This window comes from Atta cephalotes, assembly GCF_000143395.1.
Source record: "Atta cephalotes unplaced genomic scaffold scaffold00002, whole genome shotgun sequence".
Taxonomy (NCBI): domain Eukaryota; kingdom Metazoa; phylum Arthropoda; class Insecta; order Hymenoptera; family Formicidae; genus Atta; species Atta cephalotes.
The window spans coordinates 5322973-5335716 of NW_012130066.1; the positions used below are offsets into that span (position 1 = coordinate 5322973).

At 31.5% G+C, this 12744-nt stretch overlaps 3 protein-coding genes across 3 annotated transcripts; 2 read left to right on the forward strand and 1 right to left on the reverse strand.

Annotated features, from left to right (window-relative positions):
* The first annotated feature begins 401 nt into the window (after nt 1-401).
* On the forward strand, nt 402-5393 carry LOC105620873 (CD63 antigen). The gene is made up of 5 exons (XM_012202352.1): nt 402-476; nt 3590-3778; nt 3866-4036; nt 4254-4475; nt 4654-5393. Exons 1-5 carry the CDS (start codon nt 402-404, stop codon nt 4849-4851), a joined length of 855 nt encoding a protein of 284 aa, XP_012057742.1. The 3' UTR covers nt 4852-5393.
* Nucleotides 5394-5461: 68 nt separating this feature from the next.
* LOC105620894 (alpha-ketoglutarate-dependent dioxygenase alkB homolog 4) lies at nt 5462-7405 on the reverse strand. The gene is made up of 5 exons (XM_012202376.1): nt 7304-7405; nt 6365-6490; nt 6195-6287; nt 5691-6121; nt 5462-5612 (listed from the first exon to the last, which is right to left on the reverse strand). Exons 1-5 carry the CDS (start codon nt 7403-7405, stop codon nt 5462-5464), a joined length of 903 nt encoding a protein of 300 aa, XP_012057766.1.
* Nucleotides 7406-7945: 540 nt separating this feature from the next.
* On the forward strand, nt 7946-9783 carry LOC105620905 (peptidoglycan recognition protein-like). The gene is made up of 4 exons (XM_012202386.1): nt 7946-8000; nt 8450-8660; nt 9006-9124; nt 9268-9783. Exons 1-4 carry the CDS (start codon nt 7946-7948, stop codon nt 9450-9452), a joined length of 570 nt encoding a protein of 189 aa, XP_012057776.1. The 3' UTR covers nt 9453-9783.
* Nucleotides 9784-12744: the final 2961 nt, after the last annotated feature.

Genomic DNA, 12744 nt, shown 5'->3' on the forward strand with positions numbered 1-12744 from the left:
AGTACTACTAACGGTAAGTTAAGTTACGTACCGTTTCGTTTCGTTACTAGTTTTTCGTTTTTCTTACTTAGTCTATCGTCGTAGACTCTCTTCTCCTCCTCTCTCTCTCTCTTCTCTCTCTCTCTCTCTCTCTCTCTCTCTCTCTCTCTCTCTCTGTTTGTCTCTCTTCTCTTTGTCAGACTCCGTGTTCTAAACAAAAACCCCAACGCTAGCATTGGTATCACACAAGCTGTTGCCGTGCGCGATCGTGCGTTTTCGCGGCTCGTTATCGGCCAGTAGATAACGCTGCAGACCGACGCTTCAACGTTGGCATTGGCAATCGGTGTGTTAACTGGAAGTGTTGAAGGTGCACGATACCGCTCGCTGTGCATCTGCGCCCGGAGGAGCCAACGCGAGGCAAAATGGCGGCCACGCACCTAGACGTCGGCCTCCGCTGTATCAAATACCTGCTGTGCGCGGTCAACTCTCTATTCGTGGTCTGTACTACAATGCGAACGGCGTTTATCGTCTCGCGGAATATAATCTCTTCGTCAAATTTATCTTGCTCCGCAATACATTCTCGTGTCGAGGAACAATCGCGCGACAAGGCCTTATGCTCAATTGTCGACGACGCTCTCCGTCTTGATTCTACGCATTCGATCAAAATATAAGGAAAAAGTAAAAAAAAATACCGTTAACTTTTCGTAACTCGAGGAATCTCGTTGAGAATCTCAAAAGACGCGAAACGAGACCGAGGACTCGTCACGAGGCAAGGCGTTGTCGCGTGAGTCCGTCGAAAGATATGTATATTGTTAGAGTACGAGATAACGTCCGTGCATTATGACTCTTCAAGTACGCACAAAGTCATCGTCAATAATTCTACGATGAATTGCATGTTATCATCGGAAGGCTCATCGGAAAATGTATTATTGCAACACAAGCTCGATTAGGTGCAATTGCGCATCATAGACTTATGCCTAGACTGTGCCGTACACTCATCCATAATTATCGATTGCTATTATATACCGACCGTGATATTTGAACGTAGAACAGGAGGAACTTTGATCTCTGCGATGAAAAATGCTTTCAATTGCTAACATCTGCTTTTGACATCATCGAAGAGTCGTACACACACTTAACAAATTAAGTCGAAATTTATCCATAAAGGATAAGTCTTAGCCTTAAAATTTTTTATCTATGTAATATACATTATACATATACATTATACATATACATTATAGTATGTATTTATATACATTATATATATATAAATATATTATACATTAATATATAATATAGTTATAAATTTATGAAAAACGCAAATCATTTATCGATATTAATTATCACACGGTTATCAATTTTCTTCGAGATATTTGTCATCGATGTCTGCTAGCAGACATTCTAACATAAATAACAATTAATGTCGGGGTAAAGAATGACTCAGATATTCATTTTTAACATATACGTGGCAAGCGTCTTTGCGTTCGCAGCAAAATTTAAAAATCAATATTAATATTATTATAAGATTGCAGTTTAATAACATTTAGATTATTCGAAATTATAATAGCCCGAGCTTCATCAGTATCGATTAAATCGATTTTCAGTATAAACAGACTGGAGATGACGTATCAGATTATTTATGTCATGTGAAAGTAAAAAAATATTTATAAAATACGATGCGGTGTTGAAATAAAATAACGTGAACGAAGGACGAGTGTCTCTTATCGATATTTATTATGTCCTTTGTTCTGTCGGCTTACGAAGAAAGCGATGTGGGCCATGAAGCTCGAGTTTCATTGTTAGAGAGAAGCACTTTTGAACTGTGGTCGATATTACATAGACAAGGCTATGCACTGCTGAATTATTAGGAATGGACGAACCTGTACAGCTGCACAACCCGATTAACACTGTACATATATATCTCTCTCAATTAAACAAAAAAGTAATAATAAGAACAATGTTTCTTTCACGACGTTATTGCAAAGTGTACAGATAATAGATAGCGACTGAAGATTATCGCAAATAAATCGGTTTGATGTTCGTCAGAAATGTATTGCCTGGCATATAGAAACACTTATAATTTATCAGACTTATGCAAATTTCTAGTCTCTTGTGAAGAAAAACATGCTTGGAAAAGACAGTAATTTTCCAGCAAGATCTTGCCTCGACCTTGACATCCGAAATCTCGAGTTGATGATATAAAAACCGCTCTGTTGTTCTCAAATAGATAAAACAATATCAGGAAAACATATTTCAAATATCCTGCGTTGTAATACATCTGCCTATGGGATTTTTGTGGTCGCTCTTATATAGATAAATAGATAAATATATAGATAAATATATATAGATAAATTTATCTTTATAGATAAATTTATCTTATATAGATAAATTTATCTTCATAATCAATGATGTCGAGATATATAATATGATTTTAACAAAGAAATACTAGCACATGAGTTATGAAACGAAAAATTTTAAAATCACGCAAACCGGTGTAACGATTGATTATAAAGAAGATCTTGATTGATCTTTAATTTCATTGTATTGTAGCCGAGCAAAAATAAATTTCACGATATATCATTTATTGACAGATCATCGATATCTTATCTGAAGTATTTACTTAAAAATTAAGTTGTAAAAGCCGCTCTTACCTTAATACGTTATATATTTCTCGACAACCTGTGGAAATATATTTGGGACGATTTCATATTTTATTCTGGTTTTTCATTGAGAATTAAGGTGGATTCACACAGAAACATGTAAGGATCACAAAAGAGCGGCTTATCGTAGGAAATTACACGGCCCGCTTTGTAGAACAAATAGAAACCGATGGCAATGTATATGTATATAATGATATGCTTCACAAAAGTGTTGTATCCTCTTTTCAATCTAAAAAGTTTACATTTGAGCGAGGACGCATGTATTATATAACTAACGTCAGAGAAACCGCGTATTACGGAAATGATCGAAACCTTATACTTTATATACATGAACATATATTATGTTCAGTATATTACATATTCATAGATTATATGCGATGCTGCATATTTAAATTGACGCTATAAGCAGAAATAATAATACATATATAGGCTGCTAAAAATCACGGAACATTACAATAAAAATATAGAAATGAGGAAAAGATTCTTATAAATATGTTATGAATATGTTAAAATTTTTTTAAGAAATTAAAAGTAATAACGAGAATTAAATCTTCATAGATAGTAACATAGTAAACTTTTAATTATAACTTTTAATTATAATATAACAAATACTTTTAATTCAAACTTAATGTTTAAGATAAAATGTTAAAGATAAAATTTAAAGATATTTTAATATAACTCTTAATATTAACATACTTAGTTTTCTAGATGGTGCGTTTTGTCTGATTAAAATGTGAAAAATATCTATCATATTTTTGTTAGAAAAGATTTCATCGATTTTAAATTTCAGCTGAATAATCCTTAGATAGATACATGTCTTCAGCATTCTGTAGTTTATTAACAATTGCTTAATATATTAAAGAAGCGAAAATTTCTTGTAAACATTAATATAATGAAAACAATAATTAATTGTGGTTAACATAATATATAATAAAATTATTTTATTACAGTTGACGGGAGTTATGATAATATCGGTCGGCACGACGATCTACGCTGTTTATGAGAACTTTTCGCATTTTCTGGATACAAGCTATTTTTCACCAGCCACCGTCTTAATCGTGGTTGGAATACTCGTCTTCATAATTGCTTTTATGGGATGTTGCGGCGCACTCAGGGAAAGCACCTGTATGGTCCTTGTGGTAAGCGACAACCGAATATCGTATTTCTCTATCTATATTTCTGTTTCAAATATCCTCTTTTCGATATGCGCATTTATGTACTTCTAGTTTGCATTCTTGCTATCTGTTGTTTTGATAATGGAACTCGCCGCCGCTGTTGCTGCATATGCCTTGCAAGATGGTATCAAGGATCTTTTGGCTGAGAATATCAAGATGACAATGCATCAATACGAAAAGAACGAAGAAGCCAAGTTCGCAATTGATTTTATGCAATCTAGAGTAAGCTAATTGATCGTTCTATGGATAAAAAATATAAAAAATCTATTTTGATATCGTAATCATAATTGATATTGATCTACTATACTAATCTACTATACTAATGACCCTACATAACATTGAATTAGAAATAACATAACGTTTTTTTGAGATATAACGACTATTATTTACAAGGAAAGAGGTATTTTAAAAAATGATTTTATTTTTTCTTATTTTACAGTTACGTTGTTGCGGATATAATAGCTACTTGGATTGGAATTACGTATCGTTTAATAATACGCATATAGATGTACCTGACTCTTGCTGTGCATATCTAGTGGATGAGCTTTCAGATCGCTGTTATGGGAAATATCAGGAGGGCTGTATCAGTCGCCTTTCTATTATTGTTCACCGTAGTGCACTATACATCGGCACAGGAGCTGTAGCGATCGCCCTTATTCAGGTTAGATTAAGTTTTTTTTTTCAACATAATTCTAATCCCATTTCTCGTACAAATCAAAATTGATTTTAACGCGAAATCGCTGATTCTATCAAGAAATACTTGCAGGATAAACTACAATTCTGAAAAGTAATTTATCTAAATAAATGATAAATTTATATAATTGTTTCTGTCTTTCCAGCTAACGGGAATTATGTTCGCGTGTATGCTTGGCCGAGCTATCAGGCGTCAAAAAACAGAAAGGGAGAGGCGTCGTTGGGAATTACGAGAGAATTTAGTGAACGGTTATGAACCATTGGGAAAATCGGATCCCATAACTACGTTTCCCATAGTGTACATGGCGCCAGACTATCCATTGAAAGGCGATCAGAAATGTTAATATTTTGATGTAAAAATCGAGTAATTGTATAAAACCGTATTTTTTTTATGTTTCCCGGATTCACAAAGAAATTTGCAAAAATTGAGTAATGAAGAGAGAAATAGAGAGATACTATTTTTTTAACAAAATATAAAAGCTTGTGAGAATATTTATTCTTGGTTTTTACATTTTCTTTTATGATAGAGCTCAGCGAATGACCGTCGGACAGCACAAAAGAAAAATAGTACTTACTACCAAATAATTATCTGATTTATAATATATAGTTTAATATATTTTCTTAGTAAATATATATATATATAATACACATTATGAACGAGTCTGATTATTTGCTTTAAATAATTTGCATTTTAATGATTAAATATTTTGATTAAATATTTTTAAATTCAAATTTTATATAATAAATAAATATAATATCTTAAGACTATCCACAAATATTGACAAAAAGCATTATTTTAAAATACAGACTATTGTAAGAGATGTATTATTGTTGTACATTCTTAATGCACTGTATGCTAAGAATAAAATGACTTTATTAAAATTTATATTTATTATGTTAAATAATCAATTTTTTTTATAAACAAATGTAATAATTTAAATTTGTTTATTAATATCACCAGAAGAATGAAGCTTGCCTCAAAATTTCAGAAGTTTCCTTTTGATGTTGTCCATTTTTGAGATACGGAGGCGTCAGTTCACGGTATGCGAGGCAGACACGTCTCGATGTGACATCTTGTCGAAGCACAGCATGTTCCCATTTGTATCTGTCAAAATCATGTATATAATAATTATTAATACCATGCAATATACTTTTGTCTGTAGTATTTAGCTGGACATTATACCTCGCTGAACCATATAAAACCATAAGTGATCTAGCAGGCATCGGCAATCGCACCACTATATTATTATCAATACCCAAAGAATGTGTATCATCGTATATGTCTTTTTCTAGGATAGAATCATAACTTGAAACGTAGTCTAAATTATATCGCGTTATCGGACCATGATAAGGAGTCATAGTCAAAACAGAATCACCGAGAACGTTCACAGTTATTATGCGTTCTCCCCAAATCCAGCAATCATCCACGTGGGGATCTATAGAGGCACCTCGTTCGGGATTATATTCAAGCGTACACTGTTCGACAGTTTTAAAACCATGTAACAATGAAATTTCCTCAAATTTCTTTTGTACAAATTGTGTTGTTTTGGGAAAACCATTAAACGATCCTAATTGTAATTTTCGCTTTTTGAAGTTACATTTTGGTCCAAAATTCTATAAATTAAATGTTTTAATTTAAAATACATAAAGATATATGTTTATTTGTCTAAATGTTTTGAAGATATACCTGTTTTCTTCTACCGCTTTGTGAAGATTGCCAAGGAAGATCATCAAGCGCTTTCATAAGCTCTTCAGCCTCATCTTCCTTTAAGAAATCTAACTGGGACATTTTATATATGTCTATATAATATTAATTAATTATAAGATATATTATAAGTACTATATAAATGTATATACCTTGATATAAACACCAGGATAATTAATCAATTTCCCATCATGATAAGGATGTTTCTTATATTCGTCTACATCCCATCCAGATAATAATTTATCACAATATGGACAATAAATGTAACTTTTGCTTTTCTGTAAAATTATATATAAATAAATATTATTATAAAATAAAAATAAGATAGATATAAATAATTACATATTTTAGAAAATTTGTATAATTCTGTAATTTTTGAATTTCTATAAAAGAATTTTTTTCATTTCAATCTATATTATAAAAATTTATGTTCTCTAAGATATGCAGAATAAAATAAGGAATAAAATGTATGTCTCATCTTTTCAAAATAAGTAACTGATTTTATTAATATTTTAATCAGTTAAGAGCACAGATTCAAGACTAATACCACAGGAGATACCAGAAAGACAGCAACTGGTGAAATTCTCAGGTAAATGTCTTTTCAAAAAAGATCATTTTTACATGAGATAGTAAACAAAAAAATATTTTATGGATTCAATACTTAGAAATTACTTTGTTTTTTGAGAGTACATGTATTGTTTTATTTTAAATTAAAATACATTAAAACTTTCAACAAAATATTTTTATAATGAAAATTATAATAAGGATTTTTTTGATAAAGCAAATGATCGCAAAATAGAAATAAAAATATAGATACAAATATTATATTTTGCCCATAAGCGCTAATTGAATTATCTCTAACTAATTACTAATATATCAATTAATACATATCATATAATCAAGAGTCATCAACGGAAAGATATATGTGTATATAAGATATATATATATAAGTAAAATTATTCCTGGAATTCATGTTCACTTTGTCGTGATTGCGTAGTTATGTCTTCAATTTTTGAAAAAAGAAATACGACTAATTGCGAGAAATTCCGATGTCACACTTATCCGATAGGTTAGGGTGCTCTGTATTTTACCTGTAATTCGTTTTTCAGATTCGGTTTCGAAATTTCGTATTTGGTCTCACAAATCAAACAAGAACGTATCCCTTTGCAACCGCATGGTCGAATGGTCTCCATTATTGTTCTCTTTCTTTTTCAAGAAATATGCAAAAACACTGGCAGAATCACAATGTGATGAACGCTTGTGAATGCATGCGAACTGCAAACCTGGCAAAAATCAATTCTTGAAAGCATGACAAGTTATCTTCAATCGATATATCGAATGAATGAATATTTTGTTCCTCAATATATAATAAATCTCAATTCAATCAAGACAAAATCGCTCTTAATTATAATTAATTATAATTAATTTCTAAGGTAGAGAAAGAGAGATTTATTTAATAAAGATTGTTAAATAATGATTGTTTAATAATGATTATTAATAAATATTATAATTTTATTCGTTTATTATAATAAGTAACAAATTTATATTTTAATTTTTCCATTTCGGTCGCTCCTCCTTATTGCAATTGAAAACTCAAGTAATTATCATTATTCAGTTGATTCTCGTTATCGCTGTAGGTCACTAACTCGAGATAGTGTTATATTCCAATCTTTAGCGTTACATTCCAATCTTTCGATGATTTCATCATACAGTTGCACATCGTTGCTGTGAGGATGATGTCGAGAATCTGCTTCGTACTTTTGCTGGCACTCTCTGCCAGTTTTGCCAGTAAGTCTTTCTAAATTCTTCTTCGATTGTTGTTTATGAAATGTCACTTTATGAAATTCTTTGAAATTATATTTGCGCAAAATGTATCTCGTTCCTCTGCATATCTTATTCTGTCTTTCGTGAAAGAAAAACATTTCAGCAAAAGAAAAGGATTCTTTGTTTTTTCTCATTATTAATTATTATATAATTACTTTTCCAAAATAAACCGAGTTTATATAAATATACAAAAGACATAAAAGATATTACTACATAAAAAAGTTAATCTTTTCCTAAATTAATTATTTTCTTGTGAACAGAAAAGTAAAAAACATTTTATTAACATCTGAAGAAATTAAATTATTTTTTTAAGATTTCCCTTCTTTAGCAAAAAAATCACGTGTCTTTAATATTATAATTAAAATGATTAAATAGTTAATTAATTAAAATTACTTTTTAATTGAATATTTTAGCAAAGACCAAGTGTCCAAATATTATCAAAAGAAGTCAATGGAGCACTGTTCCTCCTGGAGAAGTTAATTATTTAATAGTACCGATACCTTATGTGATAATACATCACACAGTCACTCCCGAATGTAGTACGCGAAGTAGTTGTACAAGTAGAGTTGACAACATTCGTAGTTTTCATATGGATACAAATGGTTGGGACGACATTGGTTATTCGTAAGCTAACATTATCTTCATTACGATTATATAAAAATTTTTCGAGTCACTGGAATATGAATCATACTAAATAAATCAAGTAGTTATCACTTTATTTTTCATTCTTAGATGCCAATAACTTATTGATTATTCTAATTTCAAACAATCTTAATAAAAAAAAATCTTTATTTTTTTTAAATGCTTGTTATAATTTATTTTAAATATTTATTTATTTTAAATATTTAAATATTTAGTTGCTTCATAAAATATTGTTTATTTTACACTTACATATATGTCTATTTGGATGACAGAGACATATAAAGAAGATATTCACTTACTTGATAATTATTGCTTTCGTTTTTTAAGTTTCTTGATCGGCGGCGATGGAAATGTATACGAGGGATGCGGATGGACACGTGAAGGAGCTCATACGTATGGATATAATAAAAAATCTGTCGGTATAGCTTTTATTGGGAATTTTGAGCGTAAGTGTTATCGCAATAAATAGTATGAAACGTGTCTATCACTAGTTTATCATTAGTCCTACTGTCTCATTAGCGAGATTATATCAATATATATTCTTTTGCTACTGTAAATTGCTCTATTCTGACAATATTTTTTTTTTCAGGAAAAGAAGTTAACCAGACAATGGTAGATATTGCACATCAATTAATCAAATGTGGAAAATCCCAAGGTATTCTTCGAAACAATGTACGCGTGCTCGGTGGACGACAGGTAATTTCAACAGCCAGTCCTGGAAGTTACCTCTACACGAAAATTCAAGATTGGTCTGAATGGAGTAGCGATCCTTAGAATGTTTCAAAAGTGCTCTCGATCAGATCGAGGTGCCCAAGTTTCAAGTTAACAGAGACGAAATATTCTTAATTGTTTAATCTTGTTAAACTTAACTGTAATATAATATTCATTCTTCTATAACAGAATTTCAATTTTTTTAAAGATTTGTAAGGTAACTTTGTTATTGTTGTCGCAGCTGATTTGTATTAATCCGTGTCTCGTTCGATAGGATTATATAGAATAAGCTGAAGCTTTCTATCGCTGTCTTATCGCAACTCATTAGCAAAATTAACAAAAAGTATGACAAATGTAAGACCGTAAGAAATATACGTCAATATTCGAGGTAATAGTTTGTGTTTTATTATATTACCTTTCTAGCGAGAAGTCCAGCTCCTGATCTAATATAAAAAGAAAGTTCTTAACATACGTTTTTTTAACGCATTAACATTTCAGAAGAACGCATGTAGACGGCGCGGAAATAAATCGTGGAGATTGTGACGAATTTAGGAGATGGAACAGTGTGTCGCAACGTATATCAATACTATTCAAGTTTCATTCTTTTTTTTTTTCGATTATTAGGAGATCACGTAATTACTAATATACAAATGATACATTATCACCGAGAGTTCTCTTACACAGAATAAATATATTGCGCATATTAGCGGGTTTTTCAAGAATGACGCAATCGAGCCGTGCTTAAGTTTTTTTTCTTTTTAATCATAGTTATTATTATCGTTAATATCCATATAATTATCAATAACTACAGTAAAACACAAAACAAAAAAGGATATAGTGATATCTGTACATTCTCCTTAAATGATTAACGTAAACTTTTTTTTGTATACCTTGTAGCCTACAAATAGGAAGAAACTAAATCATAATATTCACAGATATTTTACAAGATAGACGAGGCCCGCCGACCTGCGCACGCATTGCGTAACAACAGCACAGGAAAACATGTAATCCTGCACCTACATACTATATGACTGGCTGCTGAAGAAAGAAGGGGAAAACACAGCGCTTTCGTGAAAATAAACGAGACGTCACGCGACACGTGCGCACGTTCGTGCCTTATGTACTTATTCATAGTTATAATATATACGCGTTTTCTTGTTTTTTTATCACCTTGCTCGCTCAATTATACCTCTACACTGTACATATCCACAACGCATCTTTTACACTGTACATGCACGCTCCGCGAGTATCCGCGCTGCCTTAAAGTAATTGTAAACCGCAGGGATGGACGGAACGATAATGATGATGATAATTATGATGCAATTCATCGGCATAAATAAAATTAATGGATTCATCGAATCGTCAGTCATTTCTAAAATTAATAGCAGAACAATGAGATAAGTAAATAAAATAAACGATCGTGTTTCTTGCTCTAATCTTGCAATTATATCTGCAATTTTCATAAACAATATTATAATTGTATGTATTAGAACTATAAATATCCAGACAATGTAACATTCGAATTATTTGAAATAATTAATCTGTTTATCCTTAAAATCCAGATTCGCATTATCTAGATCTTAGTATCCAAAAAAGCTGATCACTTCAAAACTGCTCTCGAATAAATCTAATCCAAATTTGAGTAATCAAATAATTCGATAGATTAAGTATCTGGAATCAAAGGATATTGTATTTATAACTTTACTACGCATCGTTTTTCTAATAAAATGTTAAAAAAAAAATTAAAGACTTTTTGCTAAAGATGAAATATTTCAAATAAAGATACTGATAATTTATAAAGTGTCTTCGCAACTTAGAATTAGAACAAACGGATGCGCATTTCGTCCATCCCTGATACTTTTGCGTGAAGATTACTCTCTAGAGGCATGCGCCCTACGCGCAGCAGCATAATATCGTAAATAGATATAAGTTTCTTAATTTATTTAAAATGTTTTTTGACGGCTTGGTGTGATATAGTGTAATCTCTGGTCTATACACATAAGCGCATTTATTATCTTGGACACGAATGCTAAAGAGTCTATGAGTCGTCGTACGACGGAATCGAGGGATGGGATGTAAAGATAGGTGTACACTGCACGTGCAAACGAACAATGAAACGAACGAACAACGATCGTGAATTGAACACCGTTAATGTTCTACTCGCATTCGTTGCTCGTTCGTTGTTCGTTCTGCTCGGGTATATCTACCTCTTATAGGATGGAAGTGTGTATGGGGCGTCAGTGGTCAATGAGATCGGTCATACTATTTCTCTCAGTATGACAAATAAGCCCCATTCGTCCTTAAATGTGCAGATTGGTATGCCCTAGCTAGTCTGCTGTAATAACGTTAATAATAATTAATAGCAGCGGTAATAGTAGTGATAGAATAGTAGTAGTAGTAGTAGTAAGTAGTAGTAGTGGTAATAGTATAGTGGTAATAATAGTAATAGCAGAGTGGTATAATATAGTACTTTTAATAATAATAATAATATTAATAATTATAATAATAATAACAGTAATAAGAATGGGTAATGATCAGTATTACCAGAGCCATTTATAGAAATAAATTAAACGTGAAATAAGATTCTCATAAATGAGAAGATCGATTCATCGTTTATTTTATTCGTTATGTATCCCCCCTCCCTCCCAATTTTCCATTTCTTTATGTACGTGTATGTATATATTTATATATGTGTGAGTGTGTGTATTAGAATTACCGACACTGGCAACACTGGAAACACTGGTGATAATAGTAATCATAATAATCATAATGATAAAGAATAAGTAGTAACGTTAAAAATCTTTTTATAAGACGTATGACGCTAAGAGAGTATGCTAAGAGTAATAATAATAATTCACAAATTCGCATCCTGCTTCGAGTAATTATGATACATACGCAAATGGATAGATCTACAAATAGATCGGAAATCCTACTCGGGGTAGCCCAACTTTTCTCGTTTCTCTGTGCTAGATGTCTAACATTGTAATTTACATTCTAACGACACGACCGACGGCGGCAGCAGCAACGGGCAGCAGCAAACTATCAATTACAATAATATAATACATAATTATTTATATAGAGCAGTATTATACAAAAACACATCACATACCGCGCGGACCATTAGTCGGGCATCCCCTTATATGTTTTTACTTTTTGTCACCTTCTTCTTTTCTCCTTTATACGCAATTATATTATCGTTAAATACTTAAAATCACAGTAGTTATGCCCTCGGTGGCTCGCTTATATAATTTACACAGTTTATCATTAATGCCTAGACCTCGCTTAAAATAATTCATGTGTAATAGTGACGAGTGTATGTTAAGGTTCTCCTATTCGTTATTATGCTTCGCAGTCC

Coding starts and splice junctions, on each gene's coding strand:
- LOC105620873 (XM_012202352.1), top strand. CDS start 402: ATGGCGGCCACGCACCTAGACGTCGGCCTCCGCTGTATCAAATACCTG. Junction 3,779..3,865: donor GCACCTGTATGGTCCTTGTG/GTAAGCGACAAC, acceptor ATGTACTTCTAG/TTTGCATTCTTGCTATCTGT. Junction 4,476..4,653: donor TAGCGATCGCCCTTATTCAG/GTTAGATTAAGT, acceptor CTGTCTTTCCAG/CTAACGGGAATTATGTTCGC.
- LOC105620905 (XM_012202386.1), top strand. CDS start 7,946: ATGATGTCGAGAATCTGCTTCGTACTTTTGCTGGCACTCTCTGCCAGT. Junction 8,661..9,005: donor TGGGACGACATTGGTTATTC/GTAAGCTAACAT, acceptor TCGTTTTTTAAG/TTTCTTGATCGGCGGCGATG. Junction 9,125..9,267: donor TTTTATTGGGAATTTTGAGC/GTAAGTGTTATC, acceptor TTTTTTTTTCAG/GAAAAGAAGTTAACCAGACA.
- LOC105620894 (XM_012202376.1), bottom strand. CDS start 7,405: ATGGAGACCATTCGACCATGCGGTTGCAAAGGGATACGTTCTTGTTTG. Junction 6,491..7,303: donor ATCTGAAAAACGAATTACAG/GTAAAATACAGA, acceptor ATAATTTTACAG/AAAAGCAAAAGTTACATTTA. Junction 6,288..6,364: donor ATCCTGGTGTTTATATCAAG/GTATATACATTT, acceptor AAAATGTCCCAG/TTAGATTTCTTAAAGGAAGA.